This window comes from Herpailurus yagouaroundi, unplaced genomic scaffold, assembly GCF_014898765.1.
Source record: "Herpailurus yagouaroundi ecotype Mexico unplaced genomic scaffold, PumYag 196, whole genome shotgun sequence".
In the NCBI taxonomy this organism is placed as follows: domain Eukaryota; kingdom Metazoa; phylum Chordata; class Mammalia; order Carnivora; family Felidae; genus Herpailurus; species Herpailurus yagouaroundi.
Genome location: NW_024412427.1, coordinates 16,616,160 through 16,640,470, shown reverse-complemented (window position 1 = coordinate 16,640,470; position 24,311 = coordinate 16,616,160). Strand labels below are relative to the sequence as shown.

Sequence of the window (24,311 nt, the reverse complement as noted above, 5' to 3'; positions counted from 1 at the left end):
TCATGATGACATGAGAAATTAACAACTTCGGCTTTAACTCTGTTTTTTTCCTCAACTCTTCTGCTGCTTTTTTGTGTTTAGGGATCTAGCAATTTCTTCAAGAGCCCCAGGTCTCTTTTGTCTCTGTGCTGAGGGTGGTGCAGGGGTCCCAGGCAAGGACAAAGATGTGTGAAGGTGGGCTCTGCTTCAGGAGCTCTGCACCTGGGCATTCATTCAGCAACGTCAGACCAGGAGGAGACAGTACCTGAGAGGGCTCCTTGTGCCACTCATCATGTCCCTCACCAGATTTTCAGTCTTTCTAGACCCTGGCTCTGGCTCATACTATTTTCTGCATTTCTTCTGCTAGATTCCTCCCTCCCCCTCCCCCCCCCCCCGAATTGTTCCATTTTCATTAGTTTTAATATAAATTAGGACTGACTTACCAGATATTCAAGAACTCTGTTGCTCCAATTTTTTTCCAGCCTGCTGAAGGCTCTATTTTATCTTGCCATAAAAACTTATATAGTTTTCTCTTAATTTTCTTGGTAGTGAAAGAAGCATTTGCAGGTGTCAGTATATACCCAGAAATATCCATGAAGACTTATGTACTAAATGATTGACTACCATTCTAGGCTTGTCCAGAACTTGAGCCCAAACCAAAAAAGGAGTTGGTGAGCGTATTGATGTGCCAGGATGTGAAGAGTATGCGAGGGTACAAAAAAACCCCTGGAAGAAACGCCCTCAACTCTGAGAGGCCAGGGCCTCATCACAATTAAGAAGGAAGGCTGTTATGTTTCTCTTAGGGAAGATAGACAATTTGAGGGACTTTATAGAAGAAGCATAAATATACTTCACTGGCCCAGAGCTCCAGGATGGCTTATTCAGTTAAGCATCCAACTTTTTGATTTCAGCTCAGGTCATGATCTCATAGTTTGTGAGTTCGAGCCCCACGTTGGGCTCTGCTTTCGCAGTGCAGGGCCTCCTTGGGATTCTCTGTCTCCCTCTCTCTCTGCCCTTCCTGCTCACTCTTTCTCTTAAAATAAATAAATAAACTCTAAAAGAAAAATGCTCCTCTAGCCCAAGTGTGTCTCTGATGCAGCGGCAGTTGCAGAGATGCCTGGGTAATGCTGAGGTTCTCTCCCAGTTCTGAGATGTAGTTCAGGATGACTTTCGTTTTCCTTAGAAACTCTTGAGTATTCTTTTGAAATGTGCCTTAAAGCAGCATTTTGTGGTCTGTTTCTTAAAGGTCTCTCCCTGAAAGTTTAAGACTGACAACTGGCCTAACTCTGTTTTCTCATTTGATATAGGCTTGTATGACTGTCTATGACATTCCTGACTTGCTGGGAGGAAGGGGGTGCTTAGGGTCTGTGGTCTTCTCGGAATCCTTTTTGACATCTCAGATCTTGGTTAAAGAAAAGGGTAAGTGTTTATAAGAGGTCTTTAGAAAGCAAAACTTGAGTTTTTTTGGTTTGTTTTGGCAAAATAAGTTATATATAATTTCATAGTACATATGTATATATAAATCATATATAATAATTATACATTATTGTATATTGTGATCTAATTATACATAATGTGTTATTAACATTAATATATAACATTATTTTCACATATACAGCCTTATTGGTAGTTAGGAAGAAGCAATTTTAAATAATAATTGGATCCTTTTTTTTAACCTTTGCACTACCTTGATAAAAATTAAAAGTGTAGATAAAAAGGACTGATTCCCAGGACTCTTCATTTAAATGTGTAATTCTATTTGTTGTAAGAAAAGTAATAGAGTTAATATCACAGGGAAAACTTTATTCCTCCCCTCTTAGTCTCCCTGTCCCCAGATGAGGAGGTTTTAAATTTCTGAGAGCATAAGATTTTGTATACTAATAAGAGGATCCCTCGCTCCTGAGAAGGGGAGGGGGTGTTAGCTGTTGGGCCTACAAGGTGGGCCAGGTAGTGAGCAGTAACTAGCATGTCTGTGGTCTTCCTGCAGATGGCACTGTTACCACAGAAACCAGCTCCATAGTCCTGACAGCCGCCATACCCAGATTCTGCTCCTGGCTGGTTAGTGTTATTCATCCAATGGAAGTGGACTTAAATGTGGAGAAATCGGAGAGAACATCTGAAGAAGAGCCTCTTCATTGGGTCCCTGGTGGGGTGTCAGATCCTAAACTAGCTGTTGTTCAGGAATGGAAGTTATTATCTGAGCTCTTTGTGTTTATGCAAACGAATCTAGTTTCTTTAACTCTCTCCTAATCTTGGGAAAGTGCCAAACGAAAGGAACTAAATGATTTCGGTCCCTGTTAAATTATTGAAAGAAAGACGTTAACACCTTCATGTTCCATATGAGGACACTGAGGCTAAGAAATTGACCAGCCTGTCTAAAGTCACACAGATAGTGTGGAATAGATCACATGGCTCCCTTCTCTGGTCAGAATGGTTGCTGCTGAGTTTTTACAACAGTGATTTCTCTACATGTGGAAGGGCCCCATCTGCACCAGTGGGACTTGGTCTGAAACTATGGTGCCGTGGGACACAGAAAGTATGACAGTAATGAGTGAAGTAATGGTCTAAGTACCTATTTTAGACTCTGTTTCTATTGTTCCTACAATTCTGACATGGAAAGGGAAGAATCAGCCTCAGAGATGAACACATTTAAAGGAGAATGCACTCAAAATATTTTAATATGTTCTCTTCCCTTCATCCTTACAAATAGTTGTTTTTCCCTAAAATATAAGTGGAGACAAAGACATCATTTCCACATATTGTAGGCTCATTTAGCTGGACCTCAGGTCCCAGTGAGAGAACCCACCATGGTTTTGGGCTCTAAGACTTGATGACTGGCAGCCAGCCAACTCTGCCAGCCATCAGGGCCTGAGAGCATGGGATTTGGTCGAGGGGCTGCCCTGTCTCCTGGAAATATTTGAACATGGGGGAAACCTAGCAGAATTTTACCCTTGAAGTAGGAAACTGAAAATTTGCACTCCTTTTGGATACAGGTAGAAGATAATGAAGTAAAATTGTCTGAGAAAACCCAGCAAGCAGTTAAGGTAAGCAGCCTTTTTATTCTTAATGTTAACATTGTATCAAAATGAAATGTAAACAATTTATGAAGATAATTTGGAATATTTCATTGTAGAGCTGATCTGAAGGATATGTTCCTCTCTGTCTCAATTTCTGCTTGCATTCTTCCTCTCCTGGCAAAGCTCTAGAAATAACCATTTCTCTCTGTCACTGCCCCTCCCCTGCTCTCACTGTGTATCTCTCAAAAATAAAAAAACATTAAAAATTAAAAAAAAAAAAGTGGGGGGGTGTTGACGCCTGGGTGGCTCAGTCAGTTGAGCATCTGACTTCATTTTTTTTTTTTTTTTTTATATATGAAATTTATTGTCAAATTGGTTTCCATACAACACCCAGTGCTCATCCCAAAAGGTGTGAGCATCTGACTTCAGCTCAGGTCATGATCTCGTGGTCCATGGGTTCAAGCCCCTTGTCCGACTCTGTGCAGACAGCTCAAAGCCTGGAATCTGCTTCAGATTCTGTGACTCCCTCTCTCTTTGCCCCTCCCCCACTCATGCTCTGTCTGTCTCTCTCAAAAATAAATAAAAATAAACCTTAAAAAAATTTTTTTAAATAACCATTTAATGGGATGCACAGTTGGAGGGGATTTGTTCCGCCATTTAGGCCTTTTGGTGTGTTGTAGGTTTTTTTTTTTAATGTTTATTTATTTATTTTGAGAGAGAGAGGAAGTGCGAGTGAGGGGAGGAGCAGAGGGAGAGAGAGAATCCAAGTAGGTTCTGCACTGTCAGTGCAGTGCCCAGCGTGGCCCTATCTCACGAACCACAAGATCATGACCTGAGCCAAAATCAAGAGTTGGACGCCCAGTTGACCAACCTATCCAGGTGCCTCTGGTGTGTTTTTTTAAATCTCCCTGTACTATTACAAGCAGATCTCAGGTTGACCTAGACATATAGAACTGAGAGGTCAAGGCTTTGGGCCAAGGAGAACTGCTTCTAGTGGCTAGAAATCCACTGGAGCATGAACAAGCATAGCAGGCATTGGTGCCTGGACTCAGAGAGGACCTCACATTCTTTTCTTTGGCACAGGTCAAGAATGCCAGTAACATGACAAAGAGCCAGGCAGTGCCAGAGGTGTGGAAGAAATTGGGTATATCTGAGGCTACTAAGCAGCTTTGTAGATAGACAAATGGGCAAAACTTTTGATTCTGTGAATGTTTATGCTATAAATCATTTACTTTTTGTGATTGCTTGTTTTTAAAGGGGGATGCCTGTTTCCTGGGCACTTTTCTAACAGGAGGAGAAGGAGCATATCTTTATTCCAGCAACCTACACTCCTGGCCTGAGGAAGGTGAGCCAGCCGTTACTGTTCTCTTCCTGACTGTGTCTGGGTTCCTCTTCTGCAGGTATTGGCATGGGTGTTGTGAGAAATAATACATCAGATATTTGAAAAGATTTGTTGGCATAGAAGTATTTTCCTACAACCTTTCTCCTTTTATCCACCCATTTTGCAGATAGGAAACTTGTGCTCCGAAGGGATGGGCCCAGAACCACAATCTGGTCCTCTTGTTGCCTCCTGAGGATTGTTCTCAGAATGGGCTAGAGCAGTAGCATGTTCAGAAATGGAATCTGTGGACCAAAGTCTGGATTCGTTTTCTATTGCTGTATAACAAATCACCACAAATTTAGTAGCTCAAAACAATACATGTTTATGATCTCACAGTTCAGTAGGTCAGAAGGATTCATGTTGAGTTGAGGGTCTCATAAGGCCGAAGTTAAGGCATCAGCTAGACTAGACTCTTGTCTGGAGACTCTGGGGAAGAATGTGCTCCCATGCTCATCTAGATTATCAATGGAATTCAGTTCCTTCAGACTGTAGGACTAAGGTCCCTGTCTTTTTGCCAGCTGACAGCCAGGACCATGCTTAGCTCCTTCTTGCAGAGGTCTCCACCCTGTGACAGCCCTCCCCCATCTCAGCAATGAGAACCTCCCTTGTGTTGTTGAATCTCTCTTATGCTTCTGTTCTGTATAAATTCCCTTTCTATACCAGCCAGAGAAAACTGCTTTTAAAGAGCTTGTTGTGATTAGAAGCCCACTCAGGTAATTTCTCTTTTGCCATATAATGTTACATGAACACAGGAATAACATCAGGAGATGAAGGTCACGGGAGCCACAGTCTACCCTCTGGCCCCCCATTCATCCCTCCCGCGTGCAAAATACAATCACCCCTTCCCAAGGGCCTCATTTCATTATGGTAATAGTTCAAAGTCCTAAATCTCACCAGCTCACAAATCCAAAATCTCCTCATCAAGATCATGTAAATCAGGTGTAGATAAGCTCTGGCATGTAATCCAGTAAGTACAGCTGAACACAAGTCCTCTCCAGCTGTGGCCCTCTCGAACTAAAGAGACCAGTTATCTGCCTCTGCCTTCCCAACACCCAAGGTGGCACTGGTATAGGATAACAGTTACAGACATTCAGCTTCAAAAATGGGGGAAATAGAAAATAAAAAGGAGTCATCAGCCCAAGGTAGCTTTGAAATGCAGCTGGGCAAACTCCAGAGTCTGGATTAGGTTTCAAGGCCTGAGAATAGTCCTCCATAGCTCTGATCTCTGCCACCTGGGCTCTTGGTTTCAACTAAACCCTTAGTGTTCCCCTCTGGGCTTGTGGCTACACCTTGGTCATCCTTCCTTTTTCGTAAAGGTGGCACTTTGTAGCTGAGTTTTATCAGCTTGCTTCTTGCCAGTAGAATTTTGAGAATCCAGTAATCTCTTTTGATTTATACTCTCTCTGTCCCTTTCAGTCCAAGCTGGCAGTATTTTCTGCTGACCCAAGATTCTCAAGAACCTTGTTGGTTTTGCATGGATTTCATGGGGATTCATTCCATGCTCCTTTTTGGTTTCCCCAAAATAACATTTTCTTAGTCCTATTCTTTCTCTGGTTGATACAGTCATTTTGTAGAGGAAGAGTTGTGACTTACTCCACAAATTTCTCAACCTCTACTATGCAAATCCCCTTTCTGGATAATTTTTTCTCCTTGAAAATATTTTGTCCAGTGGCAAATTCCTCTCTCTGTTCTCAGATTACTGGCTCAGCTTCTGCTTCTCCATTCACGGAGGAGACAAAGCACAAGGAGTTTTGGTGTTCCGCAAAATGCTGGGGGGAGTAAGTAATAGCATTTGCTGTCATGCCTGTACTACAGCCCCTGCTTGCACTTCTGCCTATCTAGATCTTGGTGCAGAAGACCGGTGTTAGGAACCCTTGTTGAGGGCAGCGGGTGCGTCACAGTGCAACTAACCTTGGGGCAAGATTGCATAGTGTTTCAGAAGCAAGTTGTAGAGGCAACACAGAGGTGGTTTTGCTCTGTCATAGTTGAGCCAGTTATAATATTTATCAAGGATGTTTGCCAAAATGAGTTTGCACCTTCTTAGCAAAGGGCCTCGTTAGAAAAATAATTTTAAATTTATTGAGTTTTCCTGCAAGATTCAGTGTATCCTGAGGTTTCCATATAAAGGGCACAGCCAGGGATTTCTGGAGCCCTATTAGTCACACTCTTTTGAGAGTGCACTCTTAGTTTCAGAGGGAAATGTAGTTTGAATTAGGTGATTTTCTGAGGCAGAAAAATTAAATAGGAGCAGAGAATTTAAACAGGAATCTCCTCTAGCTATCTGTTAAGCTTTTTGCCACTTTGGAGCTCAGGTCAAGTGGGGCTTCGAGTTTGTACCACTTAGGGCTCTCTTAAGGAAAGAGAACACAAAACATGTAGGGCTCTTCTCAGGCCTTGGAAGGGGGCTTGGGCAGGTGAGGGGTTCTGAAGCTTCGGTGTCATTAGGGTCTTGGTGAGTCTCTCTCTTCTTGAGACTATCATGAGCTTGAAATTTATCTGTTCCCATTCCCCAAAGGCATTTAAAAAGCTCTTCATGTGGGAGGGGGGATGGTCTAAACGGGTAAGGGGCATTAAGGAATCTACTCCTGAAATCATTGTTGCACCATATGCTAACTAACTTGGATATAAATTAAACCATAAATAAATAAAAATAAATTTAAAAAGCTCTTCAGCATGCATTGTCTTAATTGAGCTTCTTGTCCTGAATCCCATAAGTGAAAACTTGACTGAGGTTACAACTGCAAGTTCAGGTAGCTCTGGAGGGTGGACTAGGTCTTTTTTTTTTTCTTTTCTTTCCTTTTTTAAAAAGTTTTTATTTTATTTATTTTGAGAGAGAGATCGAGCAGGGGAGGGTCAGAGAGAAGGAGAGAGAATCAAAAGCATTCTCTGTGCTGTCAGCACAGAGCTGAGCTGAACCCAAGGGTTAGACGCTTAACCCTGAGCCACCCAGGCGCCCCTCACAGTGTTTTTCTAAAATCTGGACCAGGTCTTCTGATTCTCAGTCCAGGGTTGGCATTTCGAACTACATATAGACAAGAATAGTACTTTCTTTACTTCTGCATCATAGCAGCTTCCTGTTCATTTATGTCCTTCATGTGTCCTCCTCTTCCCCACCCTCAGGGTGCCCAGCTCCTAATCCTCCGGAGCCTGCTTAGGGTTTTACCACATATGCCTATATCCCTAAACAAAGTCTTGTTTTTGAGTGTAACATATATAATCACACACTGTGTATTCTTCTGGGACTTGTTTGTTTGTTTTTCTCACTATTCTATTCCTGAGACTCCCCCAGATTATTATGGGTAGCCATATGGTTCATTTACTTTCATGGCTCCATAGGATTCTTTTATATGAAAATGTGCTGTTTATTCTTTGACTGTTGATGGTTTTTGAGGTTATGGTTTTTTGCTATTGCAGACAGTCCTGTCATGAGCCTTCTTATACCTGTATCCTGGTGCACATGGCACCAGGAAGATGCCTTAAAACACAGCTCCTTTGCTGTATAATCATTGATATATGTTGTCTCAGGCCCCTGACTTTCCTGTTACATTCTGGCTGGTTGGTATGTTGGCATTCCTTGAATGTTTTCCACTTTGATTGCTATTGTTTTTTAACTTACCTAGCTGTAGAATTTTCTATGCTTTGCCTCATAAGATTTCTCTGCACCACGGAACTAGAGGGGAGGTCATGTTGATGTGGAATGTTGGGGTTTGGAAGTCAGTGGTCAAGAAAGAATTCTTGAGACATCTTCAGTGCAAAAAGGTGGTTTTATTAAAGCACGGGGACAGGACCTGCGGCAGAAAGAGCTGCCGTGAGGTTGTGAGGAGTGGCTGATTATATACTTTCGAGTTGGGAGGGAGGTAGGGATAAAAGTAAGTCTTTGAGGAATTTGGAAGCAAGAATTCCAGGACCTTGAGGGGCTAGCTGTTGTTAGGATAAGGTCATTTACTACGGTCTAGTAAAACCTTAGTCATGAGACCCTTTAGGTATATATCAGTGGACCATATGTTTGGAGGATGATTGTTAAACATATATCTTGGAGGAAGGTAGACATAAAGGAAGTTTCCAAAGGGATTTTTTACAGGATCCTAGAGGTCTGGCTAATGTCAAGCTAAGGTTGCCTTTTGCCTTTAACAAAGTATTAACATCGAGGCAGCTAAGCTCCTTGGGGAAGGTTACTCTGCCTGTCTCTAGTACTTGTCACTGGGTTGTAAGTTATAAAGAAGTTTTTACTTTTTTTCTTTTGCCTTTATTCTCCACATCAGTGTGAATAGCCCCTGGCTGAAACACCACAGATTTCTCCTGTTCTCACCAAACTTCAGTAGAATTTCTCAAATAGATGCTTCTCAAGTTTTATTATACAACTTTGGTCCATTAATAGAGTCCTTAAAAAGTTGTCTTAGCAATTAGTCCAGTTTCTTTCCCTCTCTGTTTCTCTGCCCAACATGGGACTTGAACTCACGAGCCCCCAGATCGAGTCGCATACTCTACTGACTGAGTCAGCCAGGTGCCCTAACAGTTTCCTTCTTTCTGGAAAGGTGCTACTCCACTTCACTGTCTTCTCACTTGCATCGTTCCTGACCAGAAATCCACCTCTTATCTTTGTTCCTTTTATAGAAGTTCTCTATTTTTCACTCCAACGGCTTTAGAAAGTCTTTCTTTTTATCACAGATTTTAAGCAATTTTATTTTTATGTGATTTCACGTGTTTTTTTTTTTTTTCCATCTTCCTTGTGCTTGGAAATCGTTTTGTGTCTTGATTGGATGGATTTAGTTTTCCTCAAATTGGGAGGGGTTTTTTGGCCTTTTTTTTTTTTTTTTTTTTTGGCACCTCCTATTCTGGGGGTCAAGTTGCATATCTTTGCTGCCTGGAGTTGCCCCACAGGCCCCTATTGCTCTGTACAATTATTTTCAGTCTTTTTTCTCTTTGTGTTTCATTATGCATAGTTTCTATTTGTATGTATTCTAATTTACTAACTTTCTTTCCTGCACTGTTGTTTTGAGTTTATTAAATTAACATTTGTTAAGTGAAGCACGGAGTACCTAAGGGTGAGCCAAGTTCAACAAAAGACCATGAAAGAAATTGAAATAGAGAAGTTTATTACTCACAAATCTTGAAGGAAGTACACGCAATGGCATACCTTATGCCTCCAAGAGCACATAGGAAGGACAAAGCAGAGTGCAGACGGAGAGGCAAGACCTGGGGCACATGCCTTTGTTAGGGTAGAGTGCTTTGGGGTTCCCAGGCTAAGTCCAGATTGGTCAATTCAAACCAAGAAAGCAGGGTTTTGGTAAGCACAAGGGGATAGCCCTAGAAGGCAGGGAAGACTTTTTTTTTTTTTTTTTTAACGTTTTATTTATTTTTGAGACAGAGAGACAGAGCATGAACGGGGGAGGGGCAGAGAGAGAGGGAGACGCAGAATTGGAAGCAGGCTCCAGGCTCTGAGCCATCAGCCCAGAGCCCGACGCGGGGCTCGAACTCACGGAGCATGAGATCGTGACCTGAGCTGAAGTCAGATGCCCAACCGACTGAGCCACCCAGGCGCCCCCAGGGGAGACTTAATAACAAGAGCTGTTGGGGAAGTCATGTCAGGAACTTACATCCTCTTGTGACTCTACGGGCTGCTACTAGGGCTCGCCTGATTTTAAGCCCCTTTTCCCCCAGGCCTCTTGGCCAAACAAAATGTATACGTAGGCAGCAATATCCTGGAGTAGCTTAGCTAAACTTTGACAACTATCTAATGTCATTAATCTCATTCAGTGTATTTTTCTTCTCAGACATTGTATTTTTCATCTCTAGAAGTTTGAGATATTTTTTACAGCTTTTCATATCTCAAGTTAACATGGTTCAGTCTTCTAGTTTCTTCAACATATAGGATACCGTTATATTAATTTTTTTAATGTTTATTTTTTGAGAGAGAGAGAGACAGAGCATGAGCAGCGGAGGGGTGGAGAGACAAGGAGACACAGAATCTGAAGCAGGCTTCAGGCTCTGAGCTGTCAACAGAGAGCCCGGTGTAGGGCTTAAATTCACAGACTGTGAGATCATGACCTGAGCCAAAGTCAGAAGCTTAACCAGCCAAGCCACCCAGCCCCTATAATAATTTTTTTAATATACTTTCTTCTAGTCTTATCTGGCCTTGCTTTTAAACTTTGTTAGCCAGGTGGCAGAACAGCATTTAATTTAGGGCTAATTTTACCCCACTGCTGAGGCAGAGGCCTTCTGAGTACTCTACCAGACATCCCTGTGAAATACGAGGCTTTCTGCTGTGGCTGGTGGGAATGGGCAGAAAGTCTCATTCAAGGTATGGGTTGATGTTCATTGTTTTACATAGGAATATCCAGTTTTTCCAGTACCATTTATTGAAAAGACTCCTTTTTCCTCGATCTGTCTGTGTACCTTTGTTGAATATCAGTTGACTGTACGTATTTACTATTTCCTACAGGCTTCAGTGAATGGTTGGCTCTCAGGCAGCTCCTTCATTGTCCCTGTAGGGCTTTAAAGAACACGGAGTGTTTTTTTCTACTGAGCAGAGATTGTTCAGCATTGAGGCACAGGGACGCCAGTCCCATCGGCACATGGGGCAGTGGACACATCCTGAGAACTCTGGTTCCCAAGCTGAGTCCCACCCTCCTATGCTGGGAAGACCTAGGCAGTGGGCAACTGCTAATCTGCTGACTTCATTCTGAACCCTCTTGTGTGTTCCCTTATGTCCACATGAAGCTAGCCAGGGATGCCGTAGAGAGAATGTCCTCTGCAGCACTTAACGTGAATGGATTATATAGCTGCATATTACCTACAGCATAGATGACTCAGGAACAGATGTTGAGAGTAGTAAGCAAATCACAGAAGGACACATTTATTAAAATTCTATTTATAAAGGGGTGCCTGGGTGGCTCAGTTGGTTAAGCATTCGACTTTGGCTCAGGTCAAGATCTCACGGTTCATGAGTTCAAGCCCCACATCAGGTTCTCTGCTGTCAGTGTGGAGCCTGCTTCATATCTTCTGTCTCCCTCTCTCTGCCCCTCCCCCACACTCACTTGCTCTCTCTCTCTTAAAAATAAACATTTAAAAAATTTTTAATAAAAAAATAAAAGTAAAATTCTATTTATATGAAAGCAAAACAGATGAGACCAAATAATGAATAGTTTATAGATACACTGAAATGCATTAAAATTATATGGAATTCGGGGTGTTGGTTCCCTCTGGGTAGAAGAGAGAGAGCCATTGAGAAAGGACATTTGGGAGGCCTCAAAGGTACTAGCAATGCTGGATTTCTTAGTCTGAGTGGTGAGTGTACAGGCGTTGAGATTTTGTTGTTACTGATTTTCTTTAAACCATACGTGTACATTTCACACACTCTCACACAGAATGAAAATTATCCAGCCATTGTATCATAGTTCCTCAGCAGTGATAGATGTTCCCTCTTCACACAGGCTGGACCACTGGAGGAGTTTTCTTTGTACAGCCAGTTTTCTAAAGGAGGAAAAGCCAAATTCTTCATTGGCACTTGGTGTCTTGTTTGCCTGAGGGCTCATCCTTCTGTTGGACTCCTGGTGATACAGAGGTCAATCAAAGACAGAGCCAGGCCTCAGTCTCCTGCTTCTTGGGTAGTGAAGGGGCACTTGCTCTTACTTGGGGTTTTTAGACTCACAGAATGGAGAAGGAATGAGAGAGGCCATTCAGTAAGGGCACTGGGGATGAGACAAGGAGCCAAGGAGATCTCATCAGGAGTTGGCTCCCATGGTCACTGAGAAACCCCTACAAAGGCATTTCCCTTCAGACTGAAGTCTGACAGTCCTGAGTCCAGAGCAGATACTCGAAGTGTCTTTACTTCATGTGGATTAGGATCCAGAGACCAGGTAACAGGCACTCGGCCACCCAGTGAGTCACATTTCATGTGTGCTCTGAGGATAATGAAAGTTACTGCTCCCAGAGCCAGGCCGAGGGGTCGCTGCAACACAGGGCAATCTCTTTGCGCCAGTACTAAAATCAGTTTCTGTTTACTGTGTTCTTGCCCTGGGCCAGGCCCCAAAATGAGTGCTTTTCCAACACTGCCTTATGAATTTCTGTCTTCATCTTTTCCATTTTATCTCAAGCTTGAGTCTAGAGAGAAAGGAAATATTGGAGATGATCTCTCACATCTGTGCTCTTTTCTGGAAGCTTTGGAAGGATGTTGAGATTTGTCTAGGAGGCCTTTGAGTGGCACTGTTCTTGCTTCTGAAAAGTGTCTTGTTGGAGCTACAGAGGTGGAGGGTGAGCCCAGAACCTGGAAGGGTACCGATACTAAGCAGTAGTAGGGGAGCAGTTCTTAACCTAATACCTGTTGACCTCTCTTTTCTCTGTAAACAGTAGGTAGAGTTATCTTGTGGCTAGAATCAGTGAGGTCATGACATGAGGAGAGTGCTGAAAATCTTGGCTGGGACTTGGGGGAGCTACTAGAGGAGCTGAGAGAGCAGAGGAAGGACTGCGGCAGCGCTGTGGGCCTCTTGAGGCTAAGAAGCAGAGAGAGCACATCGTCAGATCAGCCATAGGGAGCCATTTGGAGAGAGCCAAGTGGGGAGAAGCCGGGTAAGAACCAGAGGGGCCCAGGTGCCACAGTGCCTTGGCTGCACTGCACATAGTTCTGTCACTTTGGGGAGAAACTTCTCTAAGCTTGTGTCTCCCCATCAGTCCTGTAAGAAGAAGATTACTTGTTAAATTTGTTGGGAAGATGGAAAACTATAATGTATATGATGTGCTTGGTGCAGTTAGTGTAATTAGTAAATACTGAGCAGAATCTGTTCCCATCCCCTTCCCTAAGAAAACAGAAGTTAAAGTATGCCCTGTCCTGGAAGATCTGCCCTAGATGTGGGTGAGAGGAAAGTCAGAAACTTCTGAGCAGTAGGGGAAAACTGGGGGCCTGAGGTTTCAAAGGCTCAGTGACATCAGAGGATAAGATTTGGGAAGTGAGATAGCAAAAAGGATGATAGGATGTTGCACTCCAAGAGTAGGTTCTGGAGCTGAAGATTTCAGAGGTTAAGATTTCCTGGGTTCTGTTTTACTGCTGTGGCATTGGGATTGAGGAGTAGTGTGTCCAGAATGGGGTGTGGGTCATCCCCTGGATCTCTAAGAAGGGATGGAAGTCTTGGTTGTTTGAAACATTGTGGCATGATTAGGAGGGTAGTCATTGTGAGCATTGAAGGGAAGAAAGGGCTTGTGTGTCTGAGGGAATGAAAATATTGTGCCATCATGGAAGGAAATGGTCTGGGAGCAGCCATGAAGAACCTTGGCACTGATACAGGATGAAGCTGGGTGGTGGGTGGCTTCTATTCAAGAAGCCTATAGGGCAAGCCTATGTGCAAAAGAGGTCAGGCTCTACTTGTTAGAGGTTGTGAGGCTTATAGGCCTTGAACCTGGATGCCTTAAACTGGGCAGCTGCTGCTGCCCCAGATGCTAAGGTTAGCACTATTTCCCTCTAACTGAGCATCTAGTTTGTCTATTGGTATTCAGGCTCCAAACCTTCCTCTTGTACCTAAAAGCTGCCTCTACCTCCCCTATTTCTTTTCATACCCCATTAACATGCACACTCCAGCACACTTAACTCAGTTAGGCCTTTCTGCCTCCTGAAACCACACCTCCTCAGGAAAACTTGAAGTCTCCAGAATTCCTCACCTTTGCCTTTGTTCTTCTTGTCATTATAATCTCAAGCTTTGGTGCTGCATTCCTAGAGCTACAGCTCAAGGAATCAGTCCCTCTTCTTTGTCTTCTGCCCTCTGTAGTCTTATGGGTGCTCTGGGTGCTTCATCTCAGTTTCCAAACCCAGCCTTAACACTTGTCATCTTAGCTCTCCATCCTTTCTTGGTCTGCCCCCTAGGGCCCATAGTGAGCGATTCTGTATGACCTTGACCACCCAGAAAACAACAGTTCTCCTTAGACCTGAATCCTCGGAACTGAAGAAACCACCTCTAGTGTCTACATCCCACCCATCTTTTGTGAATATAGAACAACAGGTCTCTGGTGTGTATAGAATCCCCTTATTGCCTAACTCAAATATTCCTTTGCTGGCCACAGGGACCCTTAGGCTCCCTTTACTGTCCTTCAGCTGAGACCCTACTGCTCTTGTTGGGCCTTAAGTGAGGGATGTGGTCTCTTTAGAGCCAAGCCACCTTCTGCCAAAATAGGAGGAAGCAGAGTTTATAAACTCAGCGGCAGGGGCGCCTGGGTGGCGCAGTCGGTTAAGCGTCCGACTTCAGCCAGGTCACGATCTCGCGGCCCGTGGGTTCGAGCCCCGCGTTAGGCTCTGGGCTGATGGCTCAGAGCCTGGAGCCTGTTTCCGATTCTGTGTCTCCCTCTCTCTCTGCCCCTCCCCCATTCGTGCTCTGTCTCTCTCTGTCCCAAAAATAAATAAACGTTGAAAAAAAAATTTTTTTAAACTCAGCGGTAGAACAAACATACCCCAAAGTCTTTTTCAGTGTGTTCCCGTAGAAGACACCCACAAGTCAATGTGAATTTGCGTACAAAGACTGTGATGCCTCATTTCTCTCTGAAGCTCTAGGAGTGTACATCAGCTTCCCCAGAGCACGGGGCTCAGCATAGAAATCATGTAACTTGGGGTGCTGGGTGGCTCAGTCAGTTAAGCGTCCAACTTCAGGTCAGGTCATGATGTTGCAGTTCGTGGGTTTGAGCCCTGAATTGGGCTCTCTGCTATCAGCACGGAGCCCATTTCAGGTCCTCTGTCCTGCATCTCTCTCTGCCCCTCCCTGGCTCGTGCTCTCCCTCTCTCAAAAATTAAATAAATAAATAAATAAATAAAAACATTTAAGAAAAATTGTGTAACTTAAGCATTACAGATACTAGTCTCTAGTTACCACTGTGGTTTGCCCTGGTACCTGAAGGACATTGGGATCTAGCCCCCAAGATCCAACCCTCCAGCTCTGACCAGCTCTTTTTTCCTTCCAGGGAAAGTGCATTTCTTCTCTAGTGGTCTTCTGTTTTCTGACCGTCATCACGGAAGTATCGTCCTTTCCAAGGATCACATGAATTCCATTTTATTCTATGATGGGGTAGGTGTTTTACCAGTCCATGGCTTTGATGTTCAGAAGGATACTCACACTTCTGAGGTGAAAACCAAATAACTCCCTGTCCCTGTTCCTCCACCATGGGGCAGGATTGCCAATAATTTAATTTATTGAAGGATACTTTAAATACAGTTAACTATATCCATTTAAAGTTTTGATAAATGTATATACTTGTGAAACCACTGTCACAGTCAAGATACAGATGACTTCCATCACCCCTAAACTTTTTTAATGCTCTTTTGCAGTTCATCTTTCCTTCCACTTCTGGCTTCAGGCAACTACCACTTAGCTTTCTGTCACCGTAGATCAGTTTGCAGTTCTAATATGGGCTCCTGGATGGCTTAGTCAGCTAAGCATCTGACTCTTTGTATCGGCTCAGGTCATGATCTCACAGTTGTGGGATCAAGCCTTACATTGGGCTCTGCACCGAGTGTGGAGCCTGCTTGGAATTCTCTGTCTCCCTCTCTCTTTGCCCCTCCCCTGCATGTGTGCACACACACTCACTTTCCCTCTCAAAGTAAGCAAATAAAATAAAATAAAATAAAATAAAATAAAATAAAATAAAATGTTACATAAATGGACATCATACATTCTGTACCCTTTTGAGTCTGGCATTTTTCATTCAGCATAATGATTTTTAGATTCACCCATGTTTGTATCAATAGTCTGTTTCTTCTTGTTGCTTTATTGCCGAATGGTATTTCATTATTTGGATATAACAAAATTTATCAGACTAATTTATAATTTGAAACTCTAGAAAGTCTCAAGGAGAGAATTTACTAAAAAGTAAACTGGATAAAATGTTTTTGGTGATTAGAACAAATTATTTTCTAGTAATAATTGTCTTTATTAACATGAAGTTAGTTAGCAGATATATGGAAGTACATCAGAAACAGCCTCACACTACCATGTAAAACAGTAAATTGGCAAAGAATAAAAAAAAGGTTCTATTGGCAAGGAGAAATGCAGTAAGTAATATGAATGTCCAGCCATAGGGGTGGCTTTAGAGGATAGTGGGATGCAATCTTTGAAAATATTCACAGATAGTTTGTAGCAAGTTGGCAGGTGCTGATGGTAAATGAAGTTTTAAAAGCAGGGTCCTGGGGGGTGCCTGGCTGGCTCAGTCAGTCCAATAGGTGCCTCTTGATCTCTGGATTGTAAATTGAGCCCCATGTTGGGTGTAAAGATTACTTCTCTCTCTCTCTCTCTCTCTTTCTCTCCTTTTTTTTTTTTTTTTAAAGTTTATTTATTTTGAGAGAGAGTGTACATGCACAGGAGAGGCTGTCAGCATGGAGCCTGACTTGGGGCTCAAACTCACGAACCATGAGATCATAACCTGAGCTGAAATCAAGAGTCGGACTCTTAACCGACTGAGCTACCCTGGTAACCTTAAAGATAAAATCTTCAAAAAATAAAATAAAATAAAATAAAGTAAAGTAAAATAAAATAAAAGCAAGGTATGGAATTAGAAAGATAAATACAATTTTGCACTGCCTGAAAAAGGCAAGTCAGTAAATGAATAGGAAAAAAGACTAGAAGGAAAATTACTAAGATGTTAGATGTGGTTGGGTTTAGACTATGGAACTTTGGATTGACTTTTTTTTTAACTTTCTCTATTCTATTTTTATATTTTTTCAAAACTTTAATTAGTGAACATGTTATTTTTATAATGAAAACAATTTTTTAAAGAAGCTTTTCCCTAAGATCAGGACCAAGACAAGATATGCTCATTTTTGCCACTTCTATTCAATATAGTATTGGAAGTTCTAGCTAGAGTGGTTAGGCAAGAAAAAGAATTACAAGGCATTTAAATTGGAAAGGAAGAAGTAAAATTATCTCTCTTCACAGATGGAATGATCTTATATGTAGTAAACACTAAAGATTCACACATGAAACCTGTTAGAATTAATAAATGAATTCATCAAAGTTGCAGGATACAAAATTGACACCAAAAAATCAGTTGTATTTGTATACCCTGGTAATGACCAGTCTGAAAAAGTTAGTAAAAAAACAATTCCATTTACAATAACACCAAAAAGAATAAAATAAAATACTTAAGAATAGATTTACCCAAAGAAGTGGAGACTTATATGCTGAAAACTACAATGCATTGCTGAAATTAAAGAAGTTCTAAATAAATGGAAAGACATCCCATGTTCATGGGTAGGAAGACTTAACATTATTAAGACCACAATTCTACCTAAAGTGATCTACAGAGTCAGTGCAGTCCCTATCAAAATTCAGTGGCATTTTTTGCAGAAATAGAAAAACCCACCCTGAAATTCATATGGAGCCTCAAGGTATGCCCAAACAACCAAAATAATCTTGAAAAGAGCAAAGTGGAAGGACTCACACTTCCTGAGTTCAGTACTTACTACAAAGCTACAGTAATCAAACAACCGTATGGTATTAGCATAAGGTCAGACCAATAGAATAAAATAGCCCAGAAATAAACTTTTGCATATATGGTCAAATGAGTTTTGACAAGGGTGCCAAGACCATTCATTGGGGAGGGACAGCCTTTTCAACAAATGGTGCTGGGAAAATTAGATATCCACATGCAAAAGAATGAAGTTAGATCCTTACTTTATTCCGTATACAAAAATCAACCAAAATGGAGCATAGACCTAAATGAAGAGCCAAAACTACTAAACTCTGAGTATAAAACACAGGAGCAAAATCCTCATGACTGACCTTAGAGTAGGCAGTGATTTCTTGAATATGACACCAAAAGCCCAGACAACAAATGAAAAAATATATAAATTGGACTTCATCAAAATTGAAAACTTCTGTGCATCAAAGTACAAGTGCAAGAAAGTGAAAACAACCCACAAAATGAGAGAAAATATTTACAAATCATAGGGTGCCTGGCTGGCTCAGTTGGTAGAGCATGCAACTTGATATTGGGGTCATAAGTTTGAGCCCCACATTAAGTATAGAGATTGTTTTTAAAAAGATTGTAAATCTGATAAGGGATTAATACCATAGAAAGAGTTTTGAGGTGACATTTTCAGTTTAGGAGAAAAGACCCTTGTACTTCCTGTATCTCCCATAACTGGGTATTGGAAAGCTAATACCATAATTCCATAATTCCAGCCATCCATAATTGAACCCTAGTATATCACATAATGTGAAAATAATTGCAGTGAAATTCATTATATGTGTTCTGACAGTAATCATGAGGACTAGTGTCATGCAAATGGCTTTTCTCACTGATGCTCCCTCTTTTTTCTCTTTAGGATTCCACCAGTGTTGTTGCTGCCCTTCTGATAGAGTTCAAAAGTTCTCTGCTTCCTCATCTCCCAGTTCATTTCCATGGATCAAGCAATTTTCTGATGATTGCCCTTTTCCCCAGATCAAAGATATACCAAGCATTTTACTCAGAGGTAACACCAATCATTAGCAAAACAAATACTTTTCTTTTCCTTAGGAGTTTAGATGGTAAGGCCACATCACAGGGCTAACAGTGAGGTAATGAGAGGCAGAGCTGGGATGGTGGAAGTGGCTGCTTCTAATCCCTGTGGGTCCTGGAATGGTGCTTTTGCCATTGGGAGATGAGAACCTAAAAGACCCAAACAAAAGGCTTTTTAGCTGCTAAGACAAATCTTCTTTGTCCCTTTAAATCCTAATTAGAGTCATTTTTCTTTTAGCTACTTTATTGAATTCTTGGGCCATACCTATTGGATAAGAGCTCTCTAGCCCTCCCCAGTCTCTGCCCATGGTTCACAAGCCCTGCCCTTGTGAATGGTCCCACCTGACAGTGTGCATGTTATAGGCACTCAGTACAGGTTGCATGAGTGAGAGAGCTTACCAAGAATTACACAACCCACTTAGAGACCATGCCGTAGCCAAAGTTAAACACATGGCCAGCCTCATGACTGGTGGAAATGCTCGGAAAGGTCTGATTGCAGCAGCTTATAAGGGGACAGTGTCCCTCTCTCAGGACAGATTGACAGAATATGGAAGAGAGAAGGGTTGGCCTGGTTGCAGAGTGGCCTCTCAGGCTAGTCTATGTCTTACTCTTACTGCCTGCTCATCTTTCCTACCTCCTTGTGCTTGTCCTTTCAATCCAGGGACATAGAGATAGCACTTCAGATTCTTCTCAGCTATCTCTGTGCCCCTAAACAGGACTTGCTTGAACTGCTCCTTCTGTCTGGCCCTATCACCAGGGAAGAACATGCCTGTGCTGCCAGAACAGTGTTACCTGACACCTTCCTCCGTGCTTCCTGGCTTCTGAAGGAACAGAATCCCTGGGAGAGGAACCCAGAAAGAAATTCTAGTTTTGAAAAATACAGAACAAAATTGCTTCAGGCGTCTATTTTTGAAACAAACTTGTTTGTTATGATGGTTTTTCTCTGTCCTGACAGTCTAGATTTTCAACAACCATCAAATCCCCATGTGGATTCCATATCCTGTTGTTGGGTTTAAAGTGTTCTTTGCTCAAATTCTGTTTTGTTTAGGTCTTCTCCCCCTGGCAACAGCAGGCTAACTCAGGGCTGTCTTTAAAAGTGATCCAGGAAGATGGATTATCTGTGGAACAAAAGAGATTGTAAGTGGCTGCCTTCAGTGTTTATGCTTGTTTCCCTAAGCTGTGTGTGTCTGCTCTCTCTGCAGGACGACTCACGTTATGTAACACAGGGGTCTTGGCTTCTGAAAGGGCCAGCACAGTCATTTCAGTGCTGCCACTTGCAGGTAGCCAGTGCCCTTGGGGAAACAGAAGTCAAGAGAGATGAAATCCACCAAGAATCAGAAACCTGTAATATTACCAAGGGTTTCAGGCAAGCCTTCCTCTCTGGGTACACCAGTTGTCACACACTAATACCGCACTGTGTTTAAGTCATTGAGATGCTTATTTTGGAAGTGTTGACTCTGTCACAAGACTCTGGCTTGAAAGCGTCAAGTTATGTAAAGTGTGGTGCTATAGGGAGATGGAGTTCTAATCTGTGAGCTTTTGATATTCCAGACACTCCAGTGCGCAGAAGCTCTTCAGTGTCCTGAGCCATTCTGCTGGGGAGAAACGGAGTCCTCTAAAGCTACTCCCAGCCAAACTCCCAGAGCTGGACTGGTGAGCTCTGGTTTTCTGTTTATAGATGTTTCATGGTCTGGCTTTTGAAATGTCAGAGACCCCAGCGTTGGTCCTTTCTAAGCTGCTCTTTCCAGGGGCGCCTGGGTGGCTCAGTCGGTCAAGCGTCCGTCTTCGGCTCAGGTCATGATCTCACGGTTCGTGGGTTCGAACCCCGCATCGGGCTCTGTGCTGACAGCTCAGAGCCTGGAGCCTGTTTCAGATTCCGTGTCTCCCTCTCTCTCTGCCCTTCCCCCACTCGCGCTCTGTCTCTCTCTCTGTCTCAAAAATAAATAAACATTAAAAAAAAAATTTAAGCTGCTTTTTCTTTGTAGCTTCTTAGGGATCAGTGTAAACAGTAGTAGTGACACACCATATAGTTTTATTCTCTAGAGAGTATCTGTCTAAGGTTTCTTTTTTAGCAGTTAGATAAGGCGTTTCTCATGTGAAGGAGCACATTCAGGCAAGGCTGGCAGTGGTAACATTAGCATTGTCTTTGTTTTTCTAGGTTTCTTCAGCATTTTGCCATCAGCAGCATTAGTCGAGAGCCTGTGATGAGGACCCATCTCCCAGTCCTGCTACAGCAAGCTGAAATCAACCCTTCTCACCGAGTAGAAAATGACAAGGTACAGCAGTTCAGCAAATATGCTGGGAATTCACAGGAAGATAAGCCTGATAGCCTGCCCTTTGATCTTCTGTGTCAGTTAACAAAAAGAGCTCAAGCAGGGTCCCTTTTGTAAGACTCTCCACCTCCTAGGATACTGATGGAATGATATACAGGAAACCTACTCTGTACAGTGACTGTGTACAGGTGTCTGTACTGACCCCAGCCAAGCCCTGTAGCAGCCATAAAGCCCTAGCACCTTGCCATGCCCTCCCCTGGCTTCTCCACGTCTTTCAGATTCTTGCTCAGTGCTCTCATCCCATCAGCCTTTTCTGTTTGTGACAAGGACTTACCTGGAAGTGGGTGACACATTGAGCTTAATAAGAGGAAGGGCCTTATTGGGCCTTGCTGGCATCACTAGGGTAAGGTGATACTTTATAAACACTGTCTTCCCAAGAGTGGATTTTAATCTGCTCCCACCTCACATGCCCCTCCTTTTGACCCCTCCCACCATTTCTCTGGAACCAGAAGTCATAATATACTCCAAGAGGGCATTTATTTATACATAAATCTAGAAGACACTCACCTGCAAAAGAAAATAGGAGTACCAAGCAGTTAGAAGCCTGGTTTTTCCCTAAGGCAAGAGTTTAAAATGAAAATGCCTACTCATTAAAAGGGTGCTATAGGACTGGCCTTAAAGTAAGACGGTGTCTGGCTATAAGCACATGTGCTGTGATTTGAGAGCCAGGGACTTGGGCGCTGAGGAATAGGACCAGGGTGGGGAGGAGGATAAACAAGAAGTTGCATGGAATACTGCCCACGGGGACAGTAAGGGATATAGAGTAGGAGCCTGGTTGGAAGGGAGGAGGGAAAACTTCTGGTTCCCACAAAAGAAGAGAGATCCACAGCCATCTTTGTGCTGATGTGACCAACTAGAGTGGTAACTGCCACCAGCTAAGCTTTAATCTAACTCATCTGTGACCAGGCCCATCCCAGTGAGTCTTGTGAAATAAAAATTTACATCGAGGGGTGCCTGGGTGGCTCAGCCGGTTAAGCATCCAACTTCGGCTCAGGTCATGACCTCATGGTTTGTGGGTTCAGGCCCCACGCTGGGCTTTGTGCTGACAGGTCGGAGTCTGGACCCTGCTTCGGATTCTGTGTCTTCCTCTCTCTCTGGCCCTCCCCCACTTGCACTCTGTGTCTCTATATCAAAAGATAAATACACATTAAAAAATTGTTTTAAAAATTTACATTGATACTGTTCAGTAGGTGTATGGTTCCTTTCCTCCCCTGCTCCACCTCTTCTCTGTCACTGGATTTCTTTAAGTTGCTTCAGAATACATACCTGCAGAGGGCCCTGTTTTCATCTGGTTATGTGTTAAGGCTAAGACAGTCCAACCTGCTCTTCACCTAATCAAGATTCAGACGTACTTCCTACATTCTGTTTGCTTCCTTAGCTCAGGCCATTTGGCTTGGGTGGATTGGGCAGCCAGACAGAAACATCCCCATGCCACTCCTCTTCCTTGGCTGAGCTTACTTACCACACCAGTTTAGCCTGTGGCACTTTGTCTCAGACCTCCTTTCTGCCCAGTGTTTTCCATGGTATTTTAACTGATCTAGTCAAGCCTGCTGCATAGAAATTATATTAGTAACACTACATTTTACGTGGTGTTTGCTATGTCCCACACACACTGTTCTAAACACTTTACATATATTAACTCAGTTAACCATCACACCCACCTGCAAGATAGGTTCTGTTATTAGCCCAAGGACATATATCTAGGTGAGTGCTGGTGCTGAGGTTCAAACCCACAGAACCTGATTCCAGAAATCATTTCTCTTAACCTGTTACACAACGCTGCCTCCCTGTTGAATGACAAACTCACGTGACTTTTCTTTCATGTAGGTAACTATCAGCATTGTAACTGGCCTCCCAGGCTGTCATGCTAGCGAGCTCTGTGCTTTCCTGGTCACTCTGCATAAGGAATATGGCAGGTTAGTACGGCTGCTGCCTTTGCTTTGGGGAAAGGGATTCTATGCCTGGTCCCACATAGGCACTGGGAAACCTTCAACATGTACTGGCCTTTGGTGTGATTGGTATTAGCACAGGAGCCATCCATCCATTCATTTAACACATTTATACTGAACACGTCCTGTATGCCAGACATTGTTCTAAGTGTGGGCGACAAATGAAAAAAAAAAACAGACTAAAAATGTCTCTGCCTTTGTGGACCTTACATTCTAGTTTAGGAAGACGATTAACCAGACAAGGAAAGTAGTATATTAGCTAGTGAAAAGTGCCACAGAGATAACAAAGTAGAGAAGGGTATAGGGATTGCCAAGCTGGGAGGGAGGTCCCAGTTTTAAATTGGGTGCTCAGGGAAGACCTCACTGAGAAGCTGGCATTTGAGCAGAGGCCTGAGGAGATGAGAGGAGTGAGTCTTTGGAAATCTGGAGACAAGCACTGTAGCAGCAGAACTAGCACAGGCAAAGGCCAGGGAGTGTGCCTGGTTAACAGGGCAACTCAGGACCAGGGTGATTAGAACTTGGGAGCTGGTGGGTGTGATCCGTCCCTGACCACAAGGGGACTGCATCCGTTCCAGTGCATCTGGGACACGTTGGCTTAGGGGAAATTGGGAAGATCGTTCATCCATCACTTTCATATGGCTGGCAGATTACTAAACATCCCTGGCTAACTGAACAGGCATTTAATATCTAGTCAGTCTACCTCGAAGTAAGGCATCCTGCAGGAGGCCATAAGGAAGATGGAAAAGATGGAGAAGATGGAAATCACCTAGAAGTTTGGGAGTTTAGGGAGATGTGGGAGGTTGGACAAGTTTTACAGAGATGCTCCAGAAATATTGGTCTTCTTACAAGTACTAAGTAGCTAGCCAGTTCTTCCCTTGTTTCCATTTCTTTTGTTGTAGAAATAGTCTGAATTCTTCACCCTGCTCACTTCTTAGCAAAAATTTTACTCAGCACCAGACTGAAGCCATTTTATTGGATGGTCCTTCAGGAAATGACTGCCCAGTCATAAGGAGTCTTTCTCAATTCTGAAGTCTGATTAATGGTCATGTGCTTACCTGACCTTTTCCCCTGTGGCAAGGCATTTCCTGTCAAAAGTTCCAGTGATAGTGGTTTCAGGATACGGAGCTCCCCAGGCCTCCTGTGCGGGGTCACTGGGCAGAATGTCTGTGGAAGTACTGGTCAC

The 24,311-nt window shown here is 43.0% G+C and overlaps 1 protein-coding gene across 1 annotated transcript in view; it reads left to right on the top strand.

Annotated features, from left to right (window-relative positions):
* DNAAF9 (dynein axonemal assembly factor 9) overlaps positions 1 to 24,311 on the top strand; it is a 126,579-nt gene that overhangs the window by 60,964 nt on the left and 41,304 nt on the right. The window contains exons 18-27 of the mRNA XM_040446812.1: positions 1,287 to 1,398; positions 1,967 to 2,037; positions 2,973 to 3,023; positions 4,254 to 4,341; positions 15,316 to 15,419; positions 18,674 to 18,820; positions 19,895 to 19,983; positions 20,398 to 20,499; positions 21,005 to 21,122; positions 23,007 to 23,095. Coding sequence (XP_040302746.1) covers positions 1,287 to 1,398; positions 1,967 to 2,037; positions 2,973 to 3,023; positions 4,254 to 4,341; positions 15,316 to 15,419; positions 18,674 to 18,820; positions 19,895 to 19,983; positions 20,398 to 20,499; positions 21,005 to 21,122; positions 23,007 to 23,095 — 971 coding nt within the window. The remainder of the gene's footprint in view (positions 1 to 1,286; positions 1,399 to 1,966; positions 2,038 to 2,972; positions 3,024 to 4,253; positions 4,342 to 15,315; positions 15,420 to 18,673; positions 18,821 to 19,894; positions 19,984 to 20,397; positions 20,500 to 21,004; positions 21,123 to 23,006; positions 23,096 to 24,311) is intronic.